This window comes from Pan troglodytes, chromosome 8, assembly GCF_028858775.2.
Source record: "Pan troglodytes isolate AG18354 chromosome 8, NHGRI_mPanTro3-v2.0_pri, whole genome shotgun sequence".
Lineage (NCBI taxonomy): Eukaryota > Metazoa > Chordata > Mammalia > Primates > Hominidae > Pan > Pan troglodytes.
The window spans coordinates 64,289,637-64,314,915 of NC_072406.2; the positions used below are offsets into that span (position 1 = coordinate 64,289,637).

The window sequence follows — 25,279 nt, forward strand, 5'->3', positions numbered from 1 at the left end:
TAATAGGAGCCTAGGACTGCGGTTGGAAAACTTTCCCCCAAAAGACCAAATAGTAAATATTATAGGTTTGCAGGTCATATGGTCTTTGTCGCAACGCAACTACTCACCTCTGCCACCGTACCCTAAAAGCAGACATAGATAATACACCAGCGAGCATGACTATATTTCAATAAAATTTGATTTACAAAAATAGGTAGTGGATCAGTGGACCATAGTTTGGTGATCTAGGGATGAAGCAAGACTGTTAATCACAATACAAGAACTTTGCCTTTGTAAATGCATCTGTGAAGAATCTGGAGTGAGCAGGAAAAAGGGAAGGAAGGAAATTAGAGAAATTGTCAAGCAAGTTTTCTCAGAGAAGATAATGGCTGAATTTTATCTTAAAAATATGGGGCAATTCACAAGGAGGCCACGCTAACTTCTATTTCATGTTAAGAATAGAGGCTATTGTAAATCTTATCACCTCAGCCTAAACCAAAGTTTCCAAACTATGTAGTATGGAATTCCTCAATACGTTAATAGATATTCCCGAATAAAGGAGTTACCTGGTTGAGTAAGTTTGATAAATACTCTTTTCCTTCTTCAATTAGCTTTCTCAGTGTTTTGAAATTTCTTTTAGCAAATAAAGACTTTAATAAGTCATGTAGTAAAGAGGATTTTTCAAATTTTTATAACTCAGAATTTTAAAATTTATTTATGGAGCCCTTCTCTTGATGTGGAATACCCATTAATGTATTTCAGAAATAGTATTTTGAATATTGTGGTTTTCAAGACAGTCATAAACTAAGGATTAAGAGTCCTAGACCCATTTATCTGTCCATATGTAGGCAGCAAAGTTTCAGAAGCACTTTAAACTGATGGGTTCCCATCATAGGAGTGTCCTGGGCAACAGGTGTCCAGCCTTTGGGAGAGGAGAGTTTGAGCAAGACTCAGTCACCAGGGGTTTTGAAGTTTCATGCAGAACAAATAGCAAACTCACTTGCTGAACTGGGAAAATTATGAAATTATAAAGTGAGACAGTATTGCTCCCAAAGGGCGTTTGCTTGTCACAAGGATCAGGAATGCTATTGGTATTTCATGGGTAGAAATGAGAGATGATAAACGTTCTGCAGTACATAGGCCAGCCCTGCACATTGAAGATGTGTGCTGTCCCAAATGCCAATAGAGTCCCATGGAGAAACACTGTTGAAGAACACGGAGTGGGGGATCACCTCCCAAGTTTCAGAAGACTGGGAAGAAAATTGGGGATAAACCTTATAGGCACATCACCATTAGTGCAGCCATTAAATATTTAAAAGGTCATACATTCCTTTTTCATTTTTAACAACCAGATGTAATTTATTTAATTCCATAAAAATATATAAGATTTTATTTTTGATGCAGGCATATGCAATTGTAAAACTTACAGAGCAAAGATCAGGTGCAGTGTGATCTTTTGAATAAGCCATTGCATTAGATGCTATTAAGCATTTCAGAGGCAATTTAATAAAGTGTGTGATTAGTGCCTCATTTTCTGATGGTCATTCTGACAGGAGCACCAGAGTAACCTGAGTGCTGATTTCAAACCTAGCCCTTCAGTGAGTTTTTTAAAAGGCTGCTGTAACAGCCTTTTATAAGAAAACTCTGTCAATAAATGTTTCTCTTCTGAATTCGTCTCAAGTAAATAGCCTCAAGGAAATATTCCTGTGGTTCCTGAAAAATAGCAAGCAGAAGATACTTTACACAGATCAGGGTAATCATAAATATGGCACCTTTTTTGAAATATAAGATGTACTCCCTCCTCTGGGCTGATGAAGCTGCTGTCAGGGCACAATGGGTGGCATACAGAGAGTGAATGGGCTGAATTTCAGCCCTCACTCAGGCCCCCTGCAGGTGCCTTTGTACATTTGCAAACTGTGTAATCCTGTCTAGTGACCCTGTGTCAGAACCACTGTTGCTTCATTGCATTTGGCTTTATTGCATATAGTCCTTCAATCTGAATGTTTTAAGTACCTACTACATGGCATGCTCTATATTAAGTATAGCATTACAGAAGCTAAATGACGTGTTCCTTTAATCGAGTGCTTACCCTACAGCAGCCCCTTGGCCAAATATTTCATATTTATTAATAATAACAACAACTCCATGAGCTAAGTTTTATTGTTTTAATTTTCCAACTAAGGAAGCTTCTCGGCTTTAAGTATCTTGCCTGTAGTTACACAGCTAGGAAGGGAAGGTGCTGGGATTCAAAGCCTTTTTTTTTCCCCTGATTCTAAGTGTCCTGTTACTATTTACTACAAAAGTAGGACTTTCAATGAATTTATATATTAGAGAGGAGACAAATATACCAACAGACGGTTACAATACAAGTGTAAGTGCTATTCAGGTGGGATGTCTACTTAGATGTAGAGAGAAAGTTGTCAGGGGCCAATTTCCAGAAGAGGTTGTCCTTGAGTTTTGAAGAAGCTTCTACAAACATGGGAATCCAAAAGTTAATAAACCAGAATGCAGGCTGAAAAACTTGGCTACACTTCAGAAAATAAGTTGGAATAAGTTTGTGTGTTTTAGTGATTATTTTAAGTTATCATATACCAAATGAAAATAATTGACTGGTAAGGCTATCAATCTTCCTGCACATTAAAATTATCTGAGTAGAAGAACAACATAAATGAACTTTGAAGACATTATACTGGATGAAATAAGCAGACACAAATGGACAAATATTGTGATTCTATTTCTAAGGGATACCTGCCATAGTCAAATTCATAGAGAAAGTAGACTAGTGGTTGACAGGGGCTAGTTATTCTTTAACAGGTACACAATTTCAGCTGGTAATGTTGAAAAAGTTCTGGAGACAGACAGTGGTGATGGTTGCACAACAATATGAATGTTCTTAATGCCATTTAGCTGTATACTTAAAAATGGTTAAGATAGCAAATTTTGTTAAGTGTATTCTACAACAATTAACAAAATAGAGTGATTTCTTGGAACCTACCCTATGACCTCTTGAATCAGGGTATGCAATGACTTTACAGTTTGGAAACAACTGGCCCAGGACATTTTGACCAAAGATCTGTTATAAGAATCTGCTGAACTGAATTAAAATGAAATCTGAAAGTTCATAGTTAGATATAGCGTAGTTTTAGAAGACAGTTTTAAAGACAACAGTTTAAGGATTTGTGTTGCTTTCATAACTGATATTTGTATAGTGATTTAATTTTAAATGTATTCTCTTCTGTTATTTTATGGCAGCTATCTGGTATTGCTTGGCCCTACTTCTTATTTGTATGTTAGAGATGAGAACACTGAGTTTCAGTGAGTTAGTGTTGCCTATCTGTTACACATGCTGCTATAGTTACGATGATAAGGAAGATGCCTAACTGATGAGAATAGAACTCTTGTCTAAATAAGAATTATAGGGATAATAGAGAAAGTTCACAGATTTCTTTTTTAAATCATTTAAAAATTGTTATATTTGCTGCCACATTAAATTAATCATCTGGACTGAGACTTATTGAATGAATGAAGAGGTGTCGAAGAATTGAGTTTCCATGAGAAAAGGCATAAAGCTTAAGGCTTACATAGAGAAGGGCAGCGTTTGGCTGTTTTTCTTAGCAAGAGCAGGACAGAACTGGATGAGTAGTGAACATGACAAAAGGTTCCTCTTTAGAGCCCTGTTCTTGAACTTTTCAGTTTCTTCTGTGTGTGTCCCTTTCCTCAGGGGGAATCAAGAGAATGTGTGTTGCCCAACCCCTTCTGGAGTAAGAATCAGGACCTTGGGATTTCTTGCCCACATGTTCCTGAGCTCACTTCCAGTATCTGCATGGGCCTGTTTCCCAGGCTTTTTCTTCCTGCCCTGTCATTTTGCCCAACCCATGTCTGAGCATTGGCCAAAAGGCCATGGTTTCTGTGTGTTTGGAGTGGACTGATTTTGGTAGACAAAGCTTGGCTGCACCGGGAACCAGAGTCCTGAAAATGCTAGGGATGCATCTGTAGGGCAGTTTATTCAAATATAAATTGTTAAAATATCTTCCCTATATTGATTTCTTTTTCCTTTCCCAAGCAGGTGGTTAGGCTCTTTCCGTCTATTGGTCTCAGGGTTTTTGGTCAATACTAGAAGCGTCTAGAAGATAAGGTGCTTCTTATGTATTTTTAAAGCCTAGATTCATTGGAATCTAAGAGTGTCTGGAGTCAAATGGAGAAAGACAAGGACCTTGGAGAAATTTCCCCAAGAGTGGGTTTCTCTGTGTGCAATTGCCTAGAGAAGTTGACCTGAAGCACCAGAGTTCCCAGCCTGACAGAGGTTCCCTTTCTCCTCTGTGCACACAAAAGCAGAGAGCCATTGGACTCCAAGGGCCCCTTGTGACATTGATAGCAGGGAAGTTAACAATTTTGCTCCCCACCTTTTGGACATGACATGCTTCCTAGATTCAGATAGGACCTTGAGGAAGAGCTAAACAATGAATGTGATTTAATATCTTCCTGAAAAAGAAAGGCTGGTACTCCAAATCAAACACATATGATTTGATTTTAAAAATGAAGAAAAGGATATTTCCAGCACTCTTTGAGTCTAGACTGAGGTTCATATCTGATGTACTAGAAATTTGTTTTGATTACTGAAGGTCTTAAATAATAACAGCATTCAGAACATTTTGCATATACTGTATCATAATTGTGGTAGCTGCTGAACTTTATTAAGCATTTATTATGTGCCAGGCGCCTTCTTAATATGTCATACCTACTATTTTTCTTGTGTTTGCCACAACTCTATGCAGAAGGTGATATCATCTTATTTTTGAGGTAAAGAATCTGAGGCCTGGCATGGTGGCTCATGCCTGTAATCTCAATACTTTGGGAGGTTGAGGCAGAAGGATCACTTGAGGCCAAGTGTTCGAGACAAGCCTGGGTTCATAGTGAGACCCTGTCTCTACAAAAAAATAAAATAAAAATTAGCGAAGTGTGGCGCAATGTGCCTGTAGTCCTAGCTACCGAGGAGGCTAAGCTTAGGTGACAGAGTGAGACCCTGTCTCTTAAAAAAAAAAAAGAAAAGAAAAAAGATTCTGAGATGCAGAGAGGTTACATAACTGGCCAAAACATAGTTAATAATTAGTAGCAGAGCCTAAACTTAACCCGATTTCTTTTGATTCTAAAACTCATATGCTAAGCCAGTATACAATTCTCCAGTATAAGGAGTTTAAACTTTTATCACATATGTAATAAAAATACAGTATATTTTGTATCTCAAGAGTGGTTTGCTTTATTTAAAGTATTTTTATATGAAAAAAATTTGAATTCTCCTAATCTGGCAAGATAATAGACAGCTATTAATAGGTTGTGGCCATTGCATGATAAGGGCTAAACATTGCTAAAAGAAAATAAATCTGGCAGTGATGTGTAAAGTAGATTGAAGTCAGATGTGGGACGAGAAACTGAGAGAAGAAAGACCAGTTATAAGACAATTGCATAATAGACTGAACCAGGATAAATGCCAAATCATCCAGTTAAGGGAGAAAAGTATATTTGGTGCAGAAAATGTCTAATAAGCTTGCTAAGGGGAATAATTAGGTAGCTATAAGGTTGAGGACCTTTAATCCTTCATCAATATGGATTGATTTTTTTAGTAAGTCAGAGATTTCTGCTTTTATTCTTTTATTCTGTAAGGAAGTCACTGGCACAGAAATAAACAATACTTGTCAATGTTGGTGGCACTAATTTGATGCAGAGATGATTTCTTATATGAGAATCAGAAGGCTACTCTTCTCCATATGCTTCCCAGAGATAATTAATATAACTCTGTATGCTTCTTCCTAGGTAGAGGACATTGTTGAACTATTTGCAGATTTCTGTTTGTTCAGATGTTTTGGCTTATAAATATGGGGCTAAATCTGATATTCTTTGGTTATATTTTAAAACTATAATCTTTTGAAAATATCAAACCCTTTACTACTAAGTTAGAAAATAACTCGCTTATTGAATATTTAAAAACTAAATTGTTTTTATTGGTTCCTTTCAACCACAAGGAGCCATCCTTGTCTCTTCTCTTCTCTTTCATTCCACATTCAGTCTACTAGGAAATCATGTTGCTTCTGCTTTCAAAATATAACAGAGCCCAGCTGCTCCTCATCTCCTCCTTTGCTTCCACGCTGTCCAGCCCTCCATCCTCTGTCATGCAGTAGACTCTCATCTGGTCTACCAGCATCCCCTTTTACTACTTTACAGTTTATTCTCCCTAAAACTGGCAGAAGGATTTTTTTTTTCATGTGTAAGTAAGATAAATCATACCTAGACTGAAAATCCTGCAATGGCTCTACATTTCACTCAGAATAAAGCTAAGCTCTTACAGTGATCTATAAGCCCCTTTGTGACCTGACCCCCCACCCTTACCCCTTGATGTCTACTAATCTTCCTCTTTTCCCCAGTTCACTGAAGTCTAGACACTCTGACCTCTTTGCTACTCCTGGAATCTACCAGGCACTTAAAAACCCTTGGCTCACTCTGTTCACTCTGCCTGGATGCTCTTCCCCAGAATCCAGTTATCTGTCTCCCTCACCTTTCTCAGGTTTCTGCTCAGATATTACCTTTAAAGTGAGGACATCCTGGTTACCCTGTTTAATCTTTTAACTTGCCCCTCTTTCCATTGTAATAACTGCTACCCTGTTCGTCTTTAAATCATATAAAATTCTGTAGCCATTATCTAATGTAACTCTATGATATAGATGTATATTTAAAATATGTATAATATACATTACTTATTATATTTATTCTTTATTTTCTATTTCCTTGATGAATAAGCTGAAATCTTTTCTTTGGTGCACTGATGAATCCTAAATGCCTAAAACAATTTCTGGCTCATGAGTTACTCAATAAGTTTTGATGAAGAAACAAATTAATTAATTAAACTACAATTTTTTCCAATATTAAAAATAATTTTGGCCAGGCATATTGGCTCATGCCTATAATTCCAACACTATGGGAGGCAAAGGAGGGAGGATCACTTGAGGCCAGGTGTTTGAGACCAGCCTGGGAAACATGGTGAGACCCTGCCTCTTCAAAAAACTGGTGGCATACGTCTGTAGTCCTAACTACTCAGGAGGCTGAGGCAGGAGAATTGCTGGAGCCCAGAAGGTTAAAGCTGCGATCTGCAGTGAGTTATGATCATACCACTACACAACAGCACTGGTGACAGAGCAAAACTCTGTCTCTAAAAAAGAAATGGTATTTTTTTCTTTAAATGGGCCCATTCAGATGCATTTTATCTACTTACAACCATAATTGTGCACTTTATATTTTTGGTATTATAAGAATATATTTACAAAATAGAAAGTTTGAAAATATGAGAAAGTAGTGAGAGAGAAAAAACATAAGACTAATACTAATTCCACCTAACACAATATCTGTTAACCTTTTGATTTTTTCCTGCAAAGCTCTATTCACAATTGTAAGAAGTTTCTGTAAAATGTAATAATTCCATTGTATACATAAGTTTTAGTATCTTCTCTTAATATTATCTTGTAGGTATTCCATGTTTTATATATTTTTCATCAATACATCAATTTTAATCACCATGTCAGTGATTCTTCAACTTAGGTTGGTTATATCTGTTAGTATTTACTGCATTTGGAATTAAAAATGAAAATATTTGAAAAATATTTATTCACTAATTCATTTGGAAATGTCAATAATAAACATATTATATTGTAACATAAAGTCTATTTTTAATTAAAATAACCATATTTTCCCAAATCAAAAAAAAAATAAAATAGAAAGGAGTTTAAGTTTACAATTATACATCTCAGCACTTTGGAAGGCCGAGTAGGGTGGATCACTTGAAGTCAGGAGTTTGAGACCAGCCTGACCAACATGGTGAAATCCTCATCTCTACTAAAAATACAAAAAATTCGCCAGCTCACGCCTGTAATCCCAGCTACTTAGGAGACTGAGGCAGGAGAATCTCTTGAATTTGGGAGGCAGAGGTTGCAGTGAGCCCAGATCCCACCATTGCAGTCCAGCTTGCGCGACAGCGTGAGACTCTGTCAAAAAAATATATGTGTGTATATATATATATATATATATATATATATGTGTGTGTGTGTGTGTGTGTGTGTATATATATGTGTGTGTGTTTGTATATATATATATATATATACACAAATTTCTCAATATCTAACTATCTAACTTGATAAAAGACTGGATTCTCATATTGATATGGTTTGGATGTGTGGCCCCCTCCCAATCTCATATTGAAATGCAATCCCCAGTGTTGGAGGTAGAACAGAGTGGGTGGTGTTTGATCATGCGGTTGGATACCTCATGAGTGGGTTAGTGCCATGCCCTTGGTGATGAGTGAGTTCTCACTCTATTAATTCTCATGAAAGCTGGTTGTTTGAAAGAGCCTGGCACCTCTCTTACTCTCCCTCTCACCATGCTACGCGCCTGATCCTTTATTGTCTTCCACCATATTTTAAGTTTCCTGAGGCCTTCACTGAAAGCCAAGTAGATGCTGGTGCCATGCTTTTACAGCCTGCAGAATCATTAGCCCATAGAAATGTCTTTTCTTTGTAAATTACCCAGCCTTAGGTATTCTATTATAGCAATGCAAAACAGACTAACATACATATCTTCTTCTGCATTCAATCTGTTGAATTTATGTGGTTGAGGTTGAAATATATGAAGAAAATACAACCTCACAGATATATGTAGCAGCAAAAAGGAGGTTTACGCTAATAGCCTTTCAAGATAATGTGGACATTCTTTTTCGTGATTTCATCCTTCATTAACATCCAACAAGTGGCAGTTCCTTAAAGGTTACTTGCAATATGGACTCTGAAACTATAGCAATAAACTTTTCATACTCTATAATAACATCAAAATCCATTGATCCGCCTTATAATTTGAATGAATCATTTACCAATGTGTGATTTTTATAACATTATGCTTTGGTCATTTGGAAATCATTGGCTCACCGAGTTATGCAAAATTTCCAATATAAAAAAATCATATTTCTTAATGTCATATTTCTTAACTACTGATCTTAGCAGAAAAAGTCTTCAAGTATTAGAAAGCTTTTATGCTTACAGTGGCAGATAAAAGTTTTCTGAAGTTTTAATTTTCGGTTGAAAGTTTGAATTTTATCATAGGCAAAAACCACTGTCTGTTATTGCCCTTTAAGTGATGGACTTAACTTTCTTCATTTTGAAAAACAGGCTGCCAAAACCCATATTTTTTTTTAAATCATTTTCTAGTAAAAAATGGTGTTCCATGAAAAAAGTGGCTAACTCGGCTTGTAACTCCAACAACCATTCAAATGATTTTGCTTGAGACAACTTTTGTACTTCAATATTTTGTCACACACACAATATCAAAAACATGTATACGAAATTTAATTTAAAGATTTAAATTTAATAAAATTAATAACTTTTACTATTTCAGGAAGAATTTCATACTTTAAAGTAAAACTGGCATGTTATTTATCTTTTTCTATGGTGAGTGTGTGGTGAATAAGAAAATAACAACTAGTATAGTTTGGTGTTACTGCTTTGATTTGTACTGAGAGCCACCATCACTTTTGCAGCATCAATGCAAATGTCAACATAGTCATTCCAGGATAAGCCTTAAGAGTCAAAAAGTTATTCAAGTCCATCTTTTAAAAAGTTATTCAACACTGAATAGCACAGTTACCACTTGTGTTCATTGCCACATATTCATGTAAATGATAATTTCTTTAATGATTAGTTTGTTCTGGTACTAGAAGAATGATTAGTTTGTTCTGGTTCTAGAAGCAAATCCAGCCATGTCTGTAGCTTCATTCATTTGTAAAGCAAAAGTACAATTGTGCAGACAGGATCTTAACTCAGTCTTTGTTTTGAAGCTAAGCCTTTAATTCCAGCAAGGTACCATACCGTTTGAAAGATGCAGTGCAATAATTTCTTTTACTGACTTTGCATCTGGCACGCATTCAACAAAGCCAACTTTACAGGGTTTCGTTTGTCTCTTTTTTTTTTTTTTTTTTTTTTTTTTTTTTTTTTTTTTTTTTTAATTATACTTTAAGTTTTAGGGTACATGTGCACATTGTGCAGGTTAGTTACATATGTATACATGTGCCATGCTGGTGCGCTGCACCCACTAACTCGTCATCTAGCATTAGGTATATCTCCCAATGCTATCCCTCCCCCCTCCCCCCTCCCCACCACAGTCCCCAGAGTATGATATTCCCCTTCCTGTGTCCATGTGATCTCATTGTTCAATTCCCACCTATGAGTGAGAATATGCGGTGTTTGGTTTTTTGTTCCTGCGATAGTTTACTGAGAATGATGGTTTCCAATTTCATCCATGTCCCTACAAAGGATATGAACTCATCATTTTTTATGTCTCTTAATTATTGTGTGATCTTCTCTAGTGAATGCAATATGGTAACTGACCCATAAGATGCTTGACTGATTTTCAGTTTTAAGTTGAAAAGCTATACAGAACACTTTTCCTTTAGAAAATGCATCATGTCTACATTTTAAAAATTCAATTTCTTTTTCTTTAAAGTCTGAATGATTTGTCTCAAAATGGTGTCACAACTTAACTGGCATGATAATCTTTCCAAAAATGTTGTTTTATAACATAATAAGGGAAATTATTATCTATACCATGAGAGAAAGATAGCTTTCATCTTATTTGTATTTCTTATTTACAGTGTTTCCAAGTTTCTTTGGATTCTCTATCTATCTTCCATGAGTCAGGAACTCTCTGATGTGACATTTAAAAAATATCATTGATAAACAATAATTACACATACTTATGGAGTACATGTGATATTTTGATGCATTTTTATATTTTCCAAGTGTCTTTGGACTTAAAGATTGACTGCTGTGACTTGAGAATATGAGTCTTCCAATCACCCTTTCAAAGCGATAATCTATTCTTAAATTAAGAAAATATAATATAAATTTTTATTTTTTATTTTTGTTTTTATTTTTTGAGACAGAGTTTTGCTCTCGTTGCCCAGGCTGGAGAGTACAATGGTGTGATCTCAGCTCACCGCAACTTCTGCCTCCCGGGTTCAAGCAATTCTCCTGCCTCAGCTTCCCAAACACCTGGGATTACAGGCATGTGCCACCATACCCAGCTAATTTTGTATTTTTAGTAGAAACGGAGTTTCTCCATGTTGGTCAGGCTGGTCTCGAACTCCCGACCTCAGGTGATCTGCCTGCCTAGGCCTCCCAAAGTGCTGGGATTACAGGTGTGAGCCACCACACCTGGCCTTAAACTTTAATTTATTAACTTCTTAATAAGTACTATACACTTCTAAAATTATAAGTAAGATAAAATTTTAAAAGTTATAAATGTTTTAAAAATATGTAAAACTGTTATTGAAAAATAAGGTATCCAAATTACTTGTTGTTTTTCTACTCAGGCACACAGAAAACTTAAGGATTTCAAAAGAATGACCTAGCGGATGATGATAATAAGGTTACAGAGATTATAGCAGGTGTAATGACTAGTAAGAGCACAGTAGAAGTACTAATAGCATACTAATTTCTGTAAACAGCACACCTATCATAAACCTACTACCTTAAAAATTATAGAAGACCCAAGAACAAACAAGCATGCATCCCATTAGTCAATAAAGTGATAATATCATTCTATGTCACGTGATCTCTGGAGAATTCTACTGTGTACATGTGAAATAATAAGTGAAAAAGGCAAACTCCAATTTATGGAAATAGTTTTGACCTTTGAAGACCCATACAAAAGGGTCACAGGAAGTCCCTGGGTTCCCAGACCACATTTTGAGAACTCCTGCTGCATGTAATTATGTTATTCTATATGTGCTCCCAATTTTTGTTTTTATTGATACATGCTTTAATAAAATTTTTTGTACCTAGGTTTTCCCCCTCTTAGGTATTGTTTTCATGTAATAGGTTAACATGAATAAAATTACTAAGATGAATTAAGAAAATGGGACATCTACTAATACAGCTGTCCTCTTCAAAATGTCAGTGTCATATGGGCAAATGTGGGAGGGTTGTCATAAAATGAGAGACTATAGAAAGGAATAACAGCCAAAAGCAGTGTTCAGATTTTGACTGGACTTGGTTTGAAAACAAACAAAACAAAAAACAATTGATAAAGACACTTTTGGACAATAGGTAATATTTGAATATAGAATAAATACTAGATGATAGTGTAGATTTATAGTTAATTTTGTTAGGTATGATCATGGTATTAAGGCTATATACTTAGGAGAATGTTTTTATTTTTAGGATGTGTATGCTGAAGTATTGAAATTGTTTCATATTGGCAACTTACTCTCAAATGTTTCATTCCAAAATAACTGTATATCCATTAATCTATGCACACACACAGAAGAATACATGGATTGAGAGTAGATAAATAAAAAATGATACATGTTAACAGTTGTGATTCTGTGTGTTGGGGATAGAGGCGATCTTTATTATTCCAGACTTTCAATTTATTTGACATTCTTTATAATAAAATGTTTGGAAATAAATGAAGTCACTAAATCAAATGTTACTAATATTATTTATTTATTTCCATATCACTATCTAAAAGAGTAAAGTGTTGTTTTGAAAGGCATTTTTTAGTACATTCATTGAAAAGTATGTAGCTCAGTGAGTAAGCAATCAGCTCCACCATCATTTACAGGGGATGTTTCATCCTTTCTTCACCAGTGCTGAGTGAAATGACCTCAGGCAGACTTTCAAGGTCTCAGTTGTCTTGTCTATACAATAGATGACAATAAGAATGGCTATTTGATAAGGTTGTTGTAAAAATGAAATTTATGTTATCTATGAAACCCTTAGCTCAGTGCCTGGCAAATAGAAACTACTCAAATCTCATCTTCTATTATTGTCATTACAAATTCTAAGTAGTTGCTACATTCAATGAGAAAAACCAATGGAAAAGCACTGCACATTAGATCATCTCTATTATATTACATTCTAGTGCATTCTGTAACTTTGGGCCTATTGCAAGTCCTTAGGGAACCAAAACCATAGGTAATGCATCTGTAAGAATTACTCATAATTAGCATGTAAATTGTTACAATAAATTATTTTTTTTGCATAACTGAAAATATTCTTCTCTAATGTTTAAACATTTTATCTGGAAGTTTGTCCTTGCAATTATTTTGCTTTCAGTTTTCTAAAGGATAGAAAACTTTATTTTGAATTATTTTATATATAATTTAGTGGAGTCTAAAATGATGTATTTTGATGTATTGGAGGAAACTAAACTAATATATTTCATGGGTAGAATTTCAAACTATAAACATTCTGAATTGTTTTGTTCCTAGTGTGTACGCTACTAGTAGACCAGTCATTTTTAGAAAGCAAATTAATTACGTGACAGAATTTATCTAGTGTTTGCAGAATATAAATCTTAGAATTGTAAAGATGGCTAGAAAAGTGTTTTCACAGTAATTTATGACAGTGAAGGCACTTATTTTTCCTGTTAAATGGTTTTCTTTTTGTGAAGTCCAGAAGTGCTTCAGTTGTTACTGGTAATATTTTAGAGTGTTTCTTCCTAAAAATCATCCTTAATTTGTATTAGCAATAAATGATGCTCAATGTTTTGAGGCATTTAAAAAAGGCATTTAAAATTGTGAAAGATGATATATTTAAAATGCCATCCTAAAACCTGATGCTTTTGTTTTCACTTAATGCATTATATAGTCAAGTAAATTTCTTCTCTTGGATGAGAACTCTCATGGAAATGAAAATACTGTAGTATGGCTAGGAATAGCCAGAGCCTAAAGTAAAATAATAGGTGTAGTATAATAGGAATAAGCTGGTCTAAAGAAGGAAGCCAATTATAATAAAATGAGAAAAACTCAGTTCTAGTTTGTATTTTCCACAAATACCTAATGGGATAGAAGCACTCTATTCATCTCAGAAGAAACTGAAATATAGCTCATTAAAAGAACAAGGCAGGACTAAATTTTTCAACCTACATAACTCATGGCAACAGCTTCCTCTATCTCCTTCTGTCTTTATGTGATATGGTCCATCCCGCTGCTGAAATAGACTGCCTTCTGGAAATTAAACCCCACGTGGCTCAGACCATAGCAGTAAATCTGGTGCAACAGATGGTCCTGGGTGAATTGTTACACCTCTGCATAAAACCTTGGGATTTCATCAATAAGCCTTACCCTAAGTAATGGAAATCAAAGTGACAAATTAACAACAAAATTTTCATGCTTTTACCAAAAGAGCGCATTATTGTTTCTTTTATGGTATCATTGTAATCAAGCCAAAATTATGCTATAAGTCAAACATCAGGCATACAAATGTATATGCACTCAGTTATAGTCTTTTCTCCATTCAGACATTAAGCTATGATTAATTAAGACTATAGTTCCACATCCCAGTTAGATTTTCCAGTGAAGTTTCAGGAATTATATGTTGATAACCTTTTGTTTTTTTTTTTTTAATTTAAAGTTGTTATAATTTTGCATAAAGTAAGTTTTATTGGTTTGTGCATTTGACATCATTTAGTATTTTTATTTACTGTTTAATGGGGAGAAATAAGAGAACAGGATGAAAAGAAGGGAACTAACATTGTATTTTGATTTATTGGAGCAAACTAAGCTAATATATTTCATGGGTAGAACTTTTCAGGTCTAATCACTGTCCTATGAAGCATTCACAAATCCATGCTTTCATAACTACATTCAAAATATGTTGTTTGTTATTTATAAATCGCTGAAAATACAGGGGGTTGAAAAAGACAGATATAGTTCTTATTTTTGTGGATTTTTAATTCTAGCAGAGAAGACATTCAGTAACAAAAATCCAATTAATTATCTAATTACACTTGTAGTACGAGATTAAAGAGATCGTGATAGGAGAACTTGACCTAGCTGGAGAGGGGTTGAGGAGAGTGGGAAGCTTTCCAAAGTTGTTAAGTGAATGTTTGCAGATCTGAATGCATCATCAATCAACCTGTGTCTTCAATAATGGTTAGGAGTTGGCTTGGAGAAAGGTGTGTGTATGGAGGAAGACCTGGAAAGGGAAATAGAGCTTGAAGGAACCTGGTGACAGCAGACTAACAGAGGAGAGAGTGTTTTTCTCCTCATTATATGTTGAGGCACCTATCAACAAAAAGAGTCAAACTCTGTAAAATATTTGAAGAGATTCATTCTGAGCCAAATGTGAGGACCACGATCCATGACACAGCCCCAGGAAGTCCTGAGAACATATGCCCAGGGTGGTTGGTTTACAGCTTGATTTTATACATTTTAGGGGCACAGAAGTTACAGGCAGACATCCATCAGTACATATAAGGTATACATTGGTTTGGTCTGGAAAGGCGAGAAACTCAAAGTGGGAGCTTCTAGGTCATAGGTGGATTAGAAGGTTTTCTGATTGGCAATTGGTTATAAGAGTTAAGTTATTATCTGAAGACCCAGAATGAATAAAAGGAGTTTCTGGATTAAGATAAGGGGTTGTGGAGACCAAGGTTCTTATTATGCAGATGAAGCCTCCAGGTAGCAGGCTTCAGAACTCTTATCAGACATAAAAAGATGCCAGACTCTTAGTTAATTCTCTCCTAGATTAGGGAAAAGACCTGGAAAGCAAAGGGGATTCTGTACAGAATGTGGACTTTCCCCACAAGAGACAGCTCTACAGGAGAGAAATAATTTTCAAAATATGTCAAAGGAATATATTTTGGGGTAAAATACTTCAATTTCTTTCAGGGTATGCTATCTGTCATGTGATTCTATACTAGAATCAGGTTGGAATTTGGTATCTTATTTCTATAAAGAGTCTGTTTTGTCAGTCTTAAGATTTCTATTTTAAGACTTACAATGAGTCTTAAGATTTCTATTTCTATTTGAATGTTAATTCTAGTAAGTTGTGACTGAAATCCAAAGGGAGGAGGGTATAATGAGGCATGTCCAATCCCTTCCTTCCCATCATGGCCTGAACTAGTTTTTCAGGTTTACTTTGGAATGCCCTTGGCCAAGAGGGGCATCCATCAGTTGACTGGGGGGCTTAAAATTTTATATTCGGTTTACATATCCATGGTCACACAGGTAAATGTAACAGTGATTTGGACTCAGTCTGTCCAAACTCCAAGTTTTTTTTTCATACTCCATGACTTTTCCCTGTTAGACATCAAACCATGCTTAAATGATTGCTTTGATCTTCATCAGCAACTTTGTTCTTTCTTTACAGGTTGTGTGGCTAATGCATTTTTTTTTTTTTTGGCAGATTCCTTGTCATGAAATAGTTTTGTATTTTAATTAGATTCATGGTCATTTTTATTACTTATGAAAGTAAGTTGTGGTTCATGTGTTCAGCACTATTCTGTTTTGTTTTTCAGTGTTCCAACATTCCAGAGCCTTCCTGAAGAGATCCTCAGCAAGCTCGCTGATGTCCTTGAAGAGGTAATTGTTTTTAGCCTTTGAACTTTTTGAGATGGGATCCAGCCTGCTTGGCTGGCTTCTTTCACAGCTGTGTGATGAGGAATCACAAACTGCAGAGATCTTTAAAAAATTTTTAAGCTCTGGGATGAGCTATATATTTGGCTTCATATAGAAAGCAGCTTAGCATGTCTGACATTTATATGCAGAAAGGTGCAAATCAACCTAATTATAGAGGGAGACAAACTTTTTGTTGTGATAAATACCATGTTACTTTGACTTACTAGAATAGGAACTGGCATATTTCTCTTATTTTAACTAGTGTAAAGTAAAATTGTAGTTATCACTACTCTGAAGCTTCAGATTAGCAATTTACAACTAGGATTAGTAGTTGGGCACATATTTTATTACCATATAAGTATGTTTGATACACATAATTTTCTGCCTGAAAGTGGAATGCCACTTTTAGTTGTTTTTCTCTGAACCCACAAAGCTATGGTTTTGAGAAAGAGGAGAAACAACACACATTAGGCTATCCTTTTGTAGACTGGGATTCATAACAGCAGCAGCAGGAGGAAGTTTTTCCGTTCAAATTGATGAGCTTTATATGGAATGTAGTCTAAAGTTGTTCTCCTAAAGGTATTGGGCATATGAGTTTTGTTTCAGGTTGAAAAGATTAAAAAATTGTCTTTTCCTGTTTGCTGAGGAAATAGAGATACATTGGTGGTGTAGGAAATTTCAAACTTTTTCTCTAAAGGTTAAAGTCTAAGTCTTTTGAAGTGAATTGACAATAGAGAGATTAACAGGAGAAAATGTCATACAGGAATAGTGTATGGGGGAGGTCATGGTGACAGAATTGGAGGATGGAGTCAGAAAAAGGTGTGTCTAGAGTGCTATAAGTGCAGCCAAGTAATGGAGAGCCACTTAGGACATTGCAATTAATTTAGCTTTTACTTAGAGTGAGATAGAAGTCACTGGATGGCTCTAGGCAGAGCAATGAACTTATTTGACTTAGATTTTTAACAAAATTGTGGCTGCTGTGTTGAAAAAAAAAATAAAGAAGCTGCTACAATAATCCAGGGAACAATAGTGGTGACTTTGTTCACTGTAGGAGGAGATTGAAAAATCATCAGATTGTGACTCTCTCTCTCTCTCTCTCTCTCTCTCTATATATATATATATATATTTTTTTTTTTTTTTTGAGACAGTGTCTTGCTCTGTCGCCCAGGCTGGAGTGCAATGGCGTGATCTCGGCTTACTGCAACCTCCACCTCCCTGGTTCAAGTCATTCTCCTGACTCGGCCTCCTGAGTAGCTGGGATTACAGGTGCCTGCCACCATGCCTGGCTAATTTTTTTGTATTTTTAGTAGAGACGGGGTTTCACTATGTTGGTCAGGCTGATCTCAAACTCCTGACCTCATGATCTGCCTGCCTCGGCCTCCCAAAGTGCTGGGATTACAGGCGTGAGCCACCACACCCAGCCGATTGTGACTATATTTTGAAGGTAAAACTGAAAAGCTTTACCATTGCAGTAAACTTGTAAAATGAGAGAAAGAGAGGAATAAGGGGAAACCCTGAGGTTTCTGTTGTAAATAATTAGAAGGATGGAGTTGTTATGAATTGACGTGAAGAAGACTGGAAGAACAGTACACTGAGGTGGAGAGATAAGAAGCTCAGGGAGAGAGGCTGGAGTAAAATCAGAAGCTTAAGTGATCTTTGGCAGGTAGATGGTTTCTTGTAGCATTGTTTATGTAGAGGGAGCTATTGGCTATCTGAATATCATTCTGTGGGACCAAATGCGGATGAATACAAGGCAGAACCCTGAAGGAGGGAGCAGCCAACAATTATTATAAAACCATGAATGGATCTTAAAAACATCATGCCGAGAGAAAAGCTTAAAACCAAAAAAAAAAAAAAAAGAGATAGTTATTGAAAGATCATTTACATATACGAAGACATATGAGCATAAAAATACATTTTGCTGGGAGTCCTGACAAAATATTGAAAATTGGATATACGTGAACAGTGGTCTGTATCAGAAAAGGGAAGGGAGATCTATAGGGATAAAAGGGAATGAATGAATGAATGAATGAATGAATGAAGAGGAAGGCATAAGGCCTTGACTGATTCTTCACATTTCTACTTTAAGAGACTGAGGAATGAAGAGGGACCAGGAAAGCCTGTGGAAGTAGGAGGAAAATCAGGAGCTTTTTGCTTGTTAAAATCCAAGGGAAGAGAATAACTTAGAGAAGAGTCAGCAAAGCTTGGATTTTAATTTAGGTGAAAAGATAAGGAGAGAAATGGGGTCAACAGGTAGGAAAGGGAAAGTCAGGTTGAGAGAAGAACAGAATATATTACTGAAGCAGGGGACAGAGAGGTTTGCACATATAAGCAAGCCCCTTGAGTAAGCACAAGAGAATAGGCGCTGTAGTGCCTCTAGAAACAGGGAAGGTGGACTATCTGGTTACACATGCAGGTGGGTGGATTGATGTAATGGCTGGAGCTGTGGAAAGCCTGTTCTGATATATTCTATTTTCATAGTGATACAGAAAGCAAGTATGATTGCTAGGCATCATTAAGGCCCTGCTTGATGTTAGTAATCCCAAATCTTATTCAAGATTATTGCAATAGGGGAAGGAGAATTAACTCCATGGAACAAAAGGTAGGAGAGCTTTTAAGCACTGGGGTGAGCTAGTGGAAAAGTCACATAGGTGAACTCCAGGGGGGGTACTCTAGGAGGGAGGCAGTTGTTCATTGTGATTAGGCCATCTGTGTTTGCTATTTGTTCCTGATGGAAGTTAGGCTCCCATCCTCCCAAGAGACTGAGAGAAAAGGATCTGTCTCTTTTCTTCTAAGATTACATTTCAAAAGGATGGTTCCAAGGTCCTTGAGAAGGACATTCCTGGGGCGTGAAATCAGCTGGGAGAAGATTTTCATCACAAAGAGGCAGATTAAGAATTTTCAGTTGAAATTTCTTTAAAAGTAAGTGCTCTAAGTAAAGGGAAATCAGGAGCCTTGAGTCAGGAAGCTGACTGTCTAAAGTTTAGTCAAAAGTTTAGTCAAGCAGAGGGGAATATTAAGCCCTCTTGGACACTAGAACATTTGATTATGTGTCTGTTTTTTAGCCTCATTCGTTTACCTGGATTCACTTTCCAGGTAGATATAGAATTGGATTTAACCAGGATTGTTATTTTGCCAAGCGAAGATGGGTGGTTGATAGAGGGAATGGGGAGTTGAGTGTGCATATGGAGAGTGATTGTAATGATTGACCTTGGAATTTAAACAGGGCAAGGAGGAGACAAGCACCAGATGGGCAATGGCCAGTGAGAAGTGGTAGGATCAGTGACTTTTAGTCTCATGAGGTTAAAGAATTTCTGGAGTAGGGCTATAAGAAGGGATAAGTTAGAAAGATAGTGAAAATGCTTTTGTCTCTAGGTACTGACTATACCAGTAATTCTGTGATCCATATACAGATTCTTAGCTGGTGGTTTATTGAAGTCAGCTTTGCTATGACTTACTGGTCTCCTTCATCTATGTGAACACAAAGTGAAGCAGAACATTGTCGCATTTGACTCCTATGTTCAAGTATAAAAAATTTATGAGAAAAAGTACTGGCTATATTTCTCTCTGAATGTGCTGACCTATAACCTCTGTAAATATAAAACTACTTTTCCAAGTTGGTCTTTTGCCTTTTGCTTTTTTTATTGAATACACTGAAGACTCTCTGGTGACATTGTGTGTTGTTGTTTTTAAATCAAACTAAAGCACAAATTTATTAGCCCCAGTCAACCTCCTAAAAAAAAAACCCAACAAAACAAAGACTTCATGAAATTCTTTAATCATTGTCTTTCTTTTCCACAGCTGTAAAAGTATTTGCTATTTTGTATAACAAAAGCCATAGCTCTATAAATAATTCTGACCAAAGAAATGTTTTAGTATTTTATGTCAGATTTTCTAATCAGAAGATGCCTTAATTTGTGTTTGGATTGTGTGAGCCATAGTACAGTCCATACCAATGCTGAATTAAAATGGAAACAGATGATTAAGTACTCATACATTTGTTTTCAGGATGTAAAAATGAAGTAAACACACAAAATGCAAAGTAGACATGTAAATACAGTACCCAGTACAAACAAAGTGTTTAACTCAAGTTGAATAAACAGGCACAATGAGAAACTAAATTATATATCAGATAAAGTGAAGCAAATTTGGAAGAGCAAAAGCAATACTGAAGTCACATAACATTAAGGGGAAATGTGCTTGCATAATAATTGAGCTGTCTTTCTCAAATAGCCACAAGAAGATGAAAGAACCCCAGATAATTTTGAAAGGAAAGCAGTACCATTAAAGCCTTCAACAAAGAAGTTTATAGATTTGTTCGTTTGACAAATATTTATGGAGCACTTGCCATGTGCCAGGAATTGTTTCAGGGCCTGGAGATTCAGGGCTGCGCTCTCTCATAGCATGTGTTTCAATGAAGGATACTATGATAAGGAAGGAAGGAAAATAACATCAAGTGAGAAGGCTACTTCTGTAATTACTAAGGGAAGAACTCTCTGAGGAGGTGATATTTAAACCAAGATCTAAATGAACGTATGGGGAGCCATGTGCATCTGGTGGAAGGAAGAGCAGACACACCATCTTAAAGTAGGAATGAGTTTGCTGCTCTTAAAGAACAGAAGGAATATTTGTGGATGGTGGTAGTGTGTTGAGAGGAGGCTACAGAAAATTAAGCAGGACCAAGTTGCAGAGGGTTCTGCCAGTCATGATAAGGAGTCTGGTTTTTATTCTAAATGTAATGGGGAGATTTTTACGGTTGTAAGTAGTAAAGTGACATAAGCTGAGTTATGTTTTAATAACATCTCTCTGACACTTGTGAGAAGAATGGATTACTGAGGGAAAGGCCAGTTAGAGGGCTACTGCAAAATAACCCAGGTGAGGGTGGATGGTTTGCATGTGGACTTATTTCTTATTGACTATTCATTCTGAATATTCATTGTAAAACAATACTTCCAGCAGAAGAGAAAACAATTTAAAAGTAATATGGAAAGGCAGAGACTGAGAGAAATAAGTGTAACCAGACAAAAAGAGCATTGAACATAATGATATTGAAAGTGATATGGACAGTTAAGTGTGGCAAGCAGGCAAGGGTACAACACCTGGGGAATCTTGTTCTGAAAATGAAAAGATTAAAATAAAAAATAAAGGATTTAGGAGTGATTTCTGCCATGGCCCACCCCAGCCCCCACCTACCCCCTTCTGAAATTTCTAGCATAAATATACCACCCACTTGTGAGTTTCTCCCCATGAGATTATAGTACAGGAATGAATCTCTTTATTCTTTTTGTTTGTTCATTGGCATTATTACTATTGTTTTAAAAATTCAGCTTCTATTTTATTTTATTATTATTTTTTTGAGATGAAATCTCACTCTGTTGCCCAGGCTGGAGTGCAGTGGTGCGATCTCAGCTCACTGCAACCTTCATCGCCCCGTTTCAAGAGATTTTTGTGCCTCAGTCTCCCGAGTAGCTGGGATTACGGGTGTGTGCCTCCATACCTGACTAATTTTTGTATTTTTAGTAGAGACAGGGTTTTGCCATATTGGCCAGGCTGGTCTTGAACTCCTGACCTCAGGTGATCAGCCCGCCTTGGCCTCACAAAGTGCTGGGATTACAGGCGTGAGCCACGGCGCCCACCCAATTTCTATTTTAGATACAGGGGTACATGAACAGGTTTGTTACACGAGGATATTGCATGATGCTGAGCTTTAGGGAATGGATCTTGTCACCCAGGTAGTCAGCGTAAGTATCCAATAAGTAGTTTTTCAACCCCCACGCCCTATCCTCCTCTAGTAGTTCACAGTGTCTATTGTCCTCATTTTTATGTCCATGTGCACTCAATGTTTAGCTGTCACTTATAAGTGAGAACATGTAGTAATTTAGTGAACCTTTTTCTCTTTCCTTTATATAACATACTAGAACAATTTCCTTTGTATAGTGAATCACTCCTTCTTCAAGAACAAATGAGAGTTTTCTCTAGTCTCTTTGAAAAGTTGTGTATACTTACAGGTATAGAGTTTCTTGGTCAAAAACCTGTCCAGACCAAACACAGTAATCTCAATATTTTCCTAGGCTGTGTTTTGAAAGACAAGTTCAAGTAATTTACTTGACTAAGTGTTCACTGTTATTGTCACTGCAGTATACTCTACTTATCCCACATTTGACTCAAATCGAGACAATAAATATTAGAGATTATTTTAGGACTCAGATTTATTTTGATAGAGAAGCCATTTTTAGTTTGTAAAATAGGAGTTTTAGGTGCAAGTATGGAACAGAAAACTCTGACTTTATAAACTGGTTGCGTTAATCTCTATACTATCCCATATAGTACTGTGAAAATATGTATTTGAATTAATTGAATGTATTTGAGTCTATTCTGAGAGTCTAGGATGTACCTGGGGGAAGAGGAAAAAATTGTGAAATTATAAAACAGGATCCAATCTCCTCTTTCTTACTGTAACAAGCTAACTCATTTTCTTTCTTCTCTTATGTATACTAAGATAAGTCTCTATACATGAATTACATTTTTCAAATGGTTTGAAGAACCCCAACTAATCTCCAGCTAAGAAATAGCTCCCTTTAATTATTGCTTACCCAATCACAATGGAGAAATGTCAGTGAGAAAATTAAAAAAAAAAAGTATTTATCTAAATGTTGAGGCTATGATGACATCTTTAAAGAAAGCAGCAAATAAAAACTTTTTTTTCATAGAGAAAAGTAGCAAAGATTAACCTAATATGTCACAAAAAGCACTTAAAAGTCAATTTGAATCAGGGGTTATACATTCACAAATGGGGGAGTAAAAGTTGAGATACCTTGAGGAAAACTGAACTTTATTGAAAACACCAAATTGGAGAACCAAATTAAGTCAACAAATTCACTTTTTACCACCTGGTGTGAGTACCATTCCTTTATCTATGTGAAGAGAAGTGGGGCATGGATGCTATGTTTAGATCTCCTGATTTTTAGGTAGAAAACAAAGCATATCAGAACCACTTCTTTGCTTGTATTAAAGTCAATTTCATGTCCAATTTTCCCTTTAAAACATTTGATTAGATTTTCTTGGAATAAAAGACTTCTGTCTCACTAACTTTTTAAGAACTCTCTACCTTTGATTTGCAATTTTGCATGATTGGATCTTGGAAACATTTCATCCTAACTTATGAGTTGTTCTGATTTGTGTCCCTGGATGGTGCACTTATGTACGTTATTATCCACTGGATATTTATACTTCTATGGCACCGATAAGGTCTTGGGCAAATAACATTTCTTACTTACTAAATTATTAATTGGGACATTATAAGAAAGTTTTTTAAAAAAGACAAAAAAATAGGCAAAGAGAGAAAACATATTTCAACTCACCCTTGCTTAATGATATAGTAGGAAGTACATATCAGATTATACATTCCAGGGACCCTCTTGGGAAAAGGAGGTTAATGTAACCAACTTACTCTTACTTGCTGCCAGGTCCAGCAGGCTGATTAAATAATTTAGTTGTTTTGGCTGTGCAGCTGTTCCTCAGTTTTACTGTCCTGTGTTGACATCATCCCAGACTCCTTTGCATTCTCTCCAAGTGTGAGTAACACAGAGAAAAAGTCCTGCCTTAGGCGGAGTTATTGGAGTACTGTGAAGCTCTCTCTTTTATCATTCTAAATAGGCCTAGACTCTTCAGGAGAGACACTGATAAGGTAAATGGCAACATTATTAGTTCTCTTTGAAATCTGTTGTTTGTAACTAAACTTTTTCTTCCCTTCCTTCAGGTTGGCTCTTGCCATTCAAAGCCAAACTGGAAGAGATTAAAAGTTCCTGTTCTTTCTCAATTGCTTTGGCCTAACATGCTCTGAGTTTGGAAACTTAACTGCCTGTTTTGTTCTCCCTCGTTTCACTTGTGTCTTCCCTTTTGGGGAGCAAATTACTGCTTTTGAAGGAGAATGAGTTGGAAGATTGTGTGTGTGTGTGTGTGTGTGTGTGTGTGTGTGTTGGTAGTATGGAAGATGGGGAGGATAAAAAGAGGAGAGCTTAAGAAGTAAAGACAAAACTCTCAGTTCGGTATTAATATCTCCACGTCTTATTTACAAAGCAAATAGGGAATGGGAGAAAATATTTGCTAATTATAGGTGTTATAAGGGACTTGTATCCATAATTTTTACAAGACACTTACAGCTTAATAATAAAAAGATGAATAATTAATAAGATGAGAAAAGCACTTGAATAGACCTTTCTCCAAAGAAGATACACAGAAGTCCTATAAGGACACAAAAAATTTCTTAACATTATTAGTCATTCGGGAAATGCAACTCAAAATCACAGTTAACATACTACTTCACACCCACCATATTGACTAGAATAAAAAATAATAGACAATAACAAGTATTGGCAAGGATATAGAGAAATTTGAACCTTTACACATAGCTGGTGGGATTGGAAAATGGTGTGCCTTCTTTGGAAAACAGTTTGGCAACTCCTCAAAATGTTAAACATGGGGTTACCGTGTTGTCAGAGGTGTGTGAGCCAGAGCAACCCCATCTTGAGTAGAAGCTGGGTAAAATGAGGCTAAAACCTACTGGGCTGCATTCCCAGACAGTGAAGGCACTCTAATTCACAGAATAACATAGGAAGTCAGCACAAGATGCAGATCATAAAGACCTTGCTAATAAAACAGGTTTCAGTAAAGAACCCAGCTAAAACCCACCAAAACCAATACAATATGGTGACAAGAGTGACCTCTGGTCGTCCTCACTGCTATACTCCCACCAGCACCATGACAGTTTACAAATGCAACGGCAACATCAGGAAGTTACCCTAAATGGTGTAAAAATGGAAGGTATGAATAATCCACCCCTTGCTTAGCATATAATCAGGAAAT

The 25,279-nt window shown here is 36.2% G+C and overlaps 1 protein-coding gene across 6 annotated transcripts in view; it reads left to right on the plus strand.

Moving 5' to 3' along the window:
• PRKG1 (protein kinase cGMP-dependent 1) overlaps nucleotides 1-25,279 on the plus strand; it is a 1,291,606-nt gene that overhangs the window by 896,027 nt on the left and 370,300 nt on the right. For all 6 annotated transcript variants that reach the window (XM_001162783.7, XM_054660122.2, XM_016919732.4 and 3 more), the window contains exon 5: nucleotides 16,315-16,378. In XM_001162783.7, coding sequence (XP_001162783.1) covers nucleotides 16,315-16,378 — 64 coding nt within the window. The remainder of the gene's footprint in view (nucleotides 1-16,314; nucleotides 16,379-25,279) is intronic.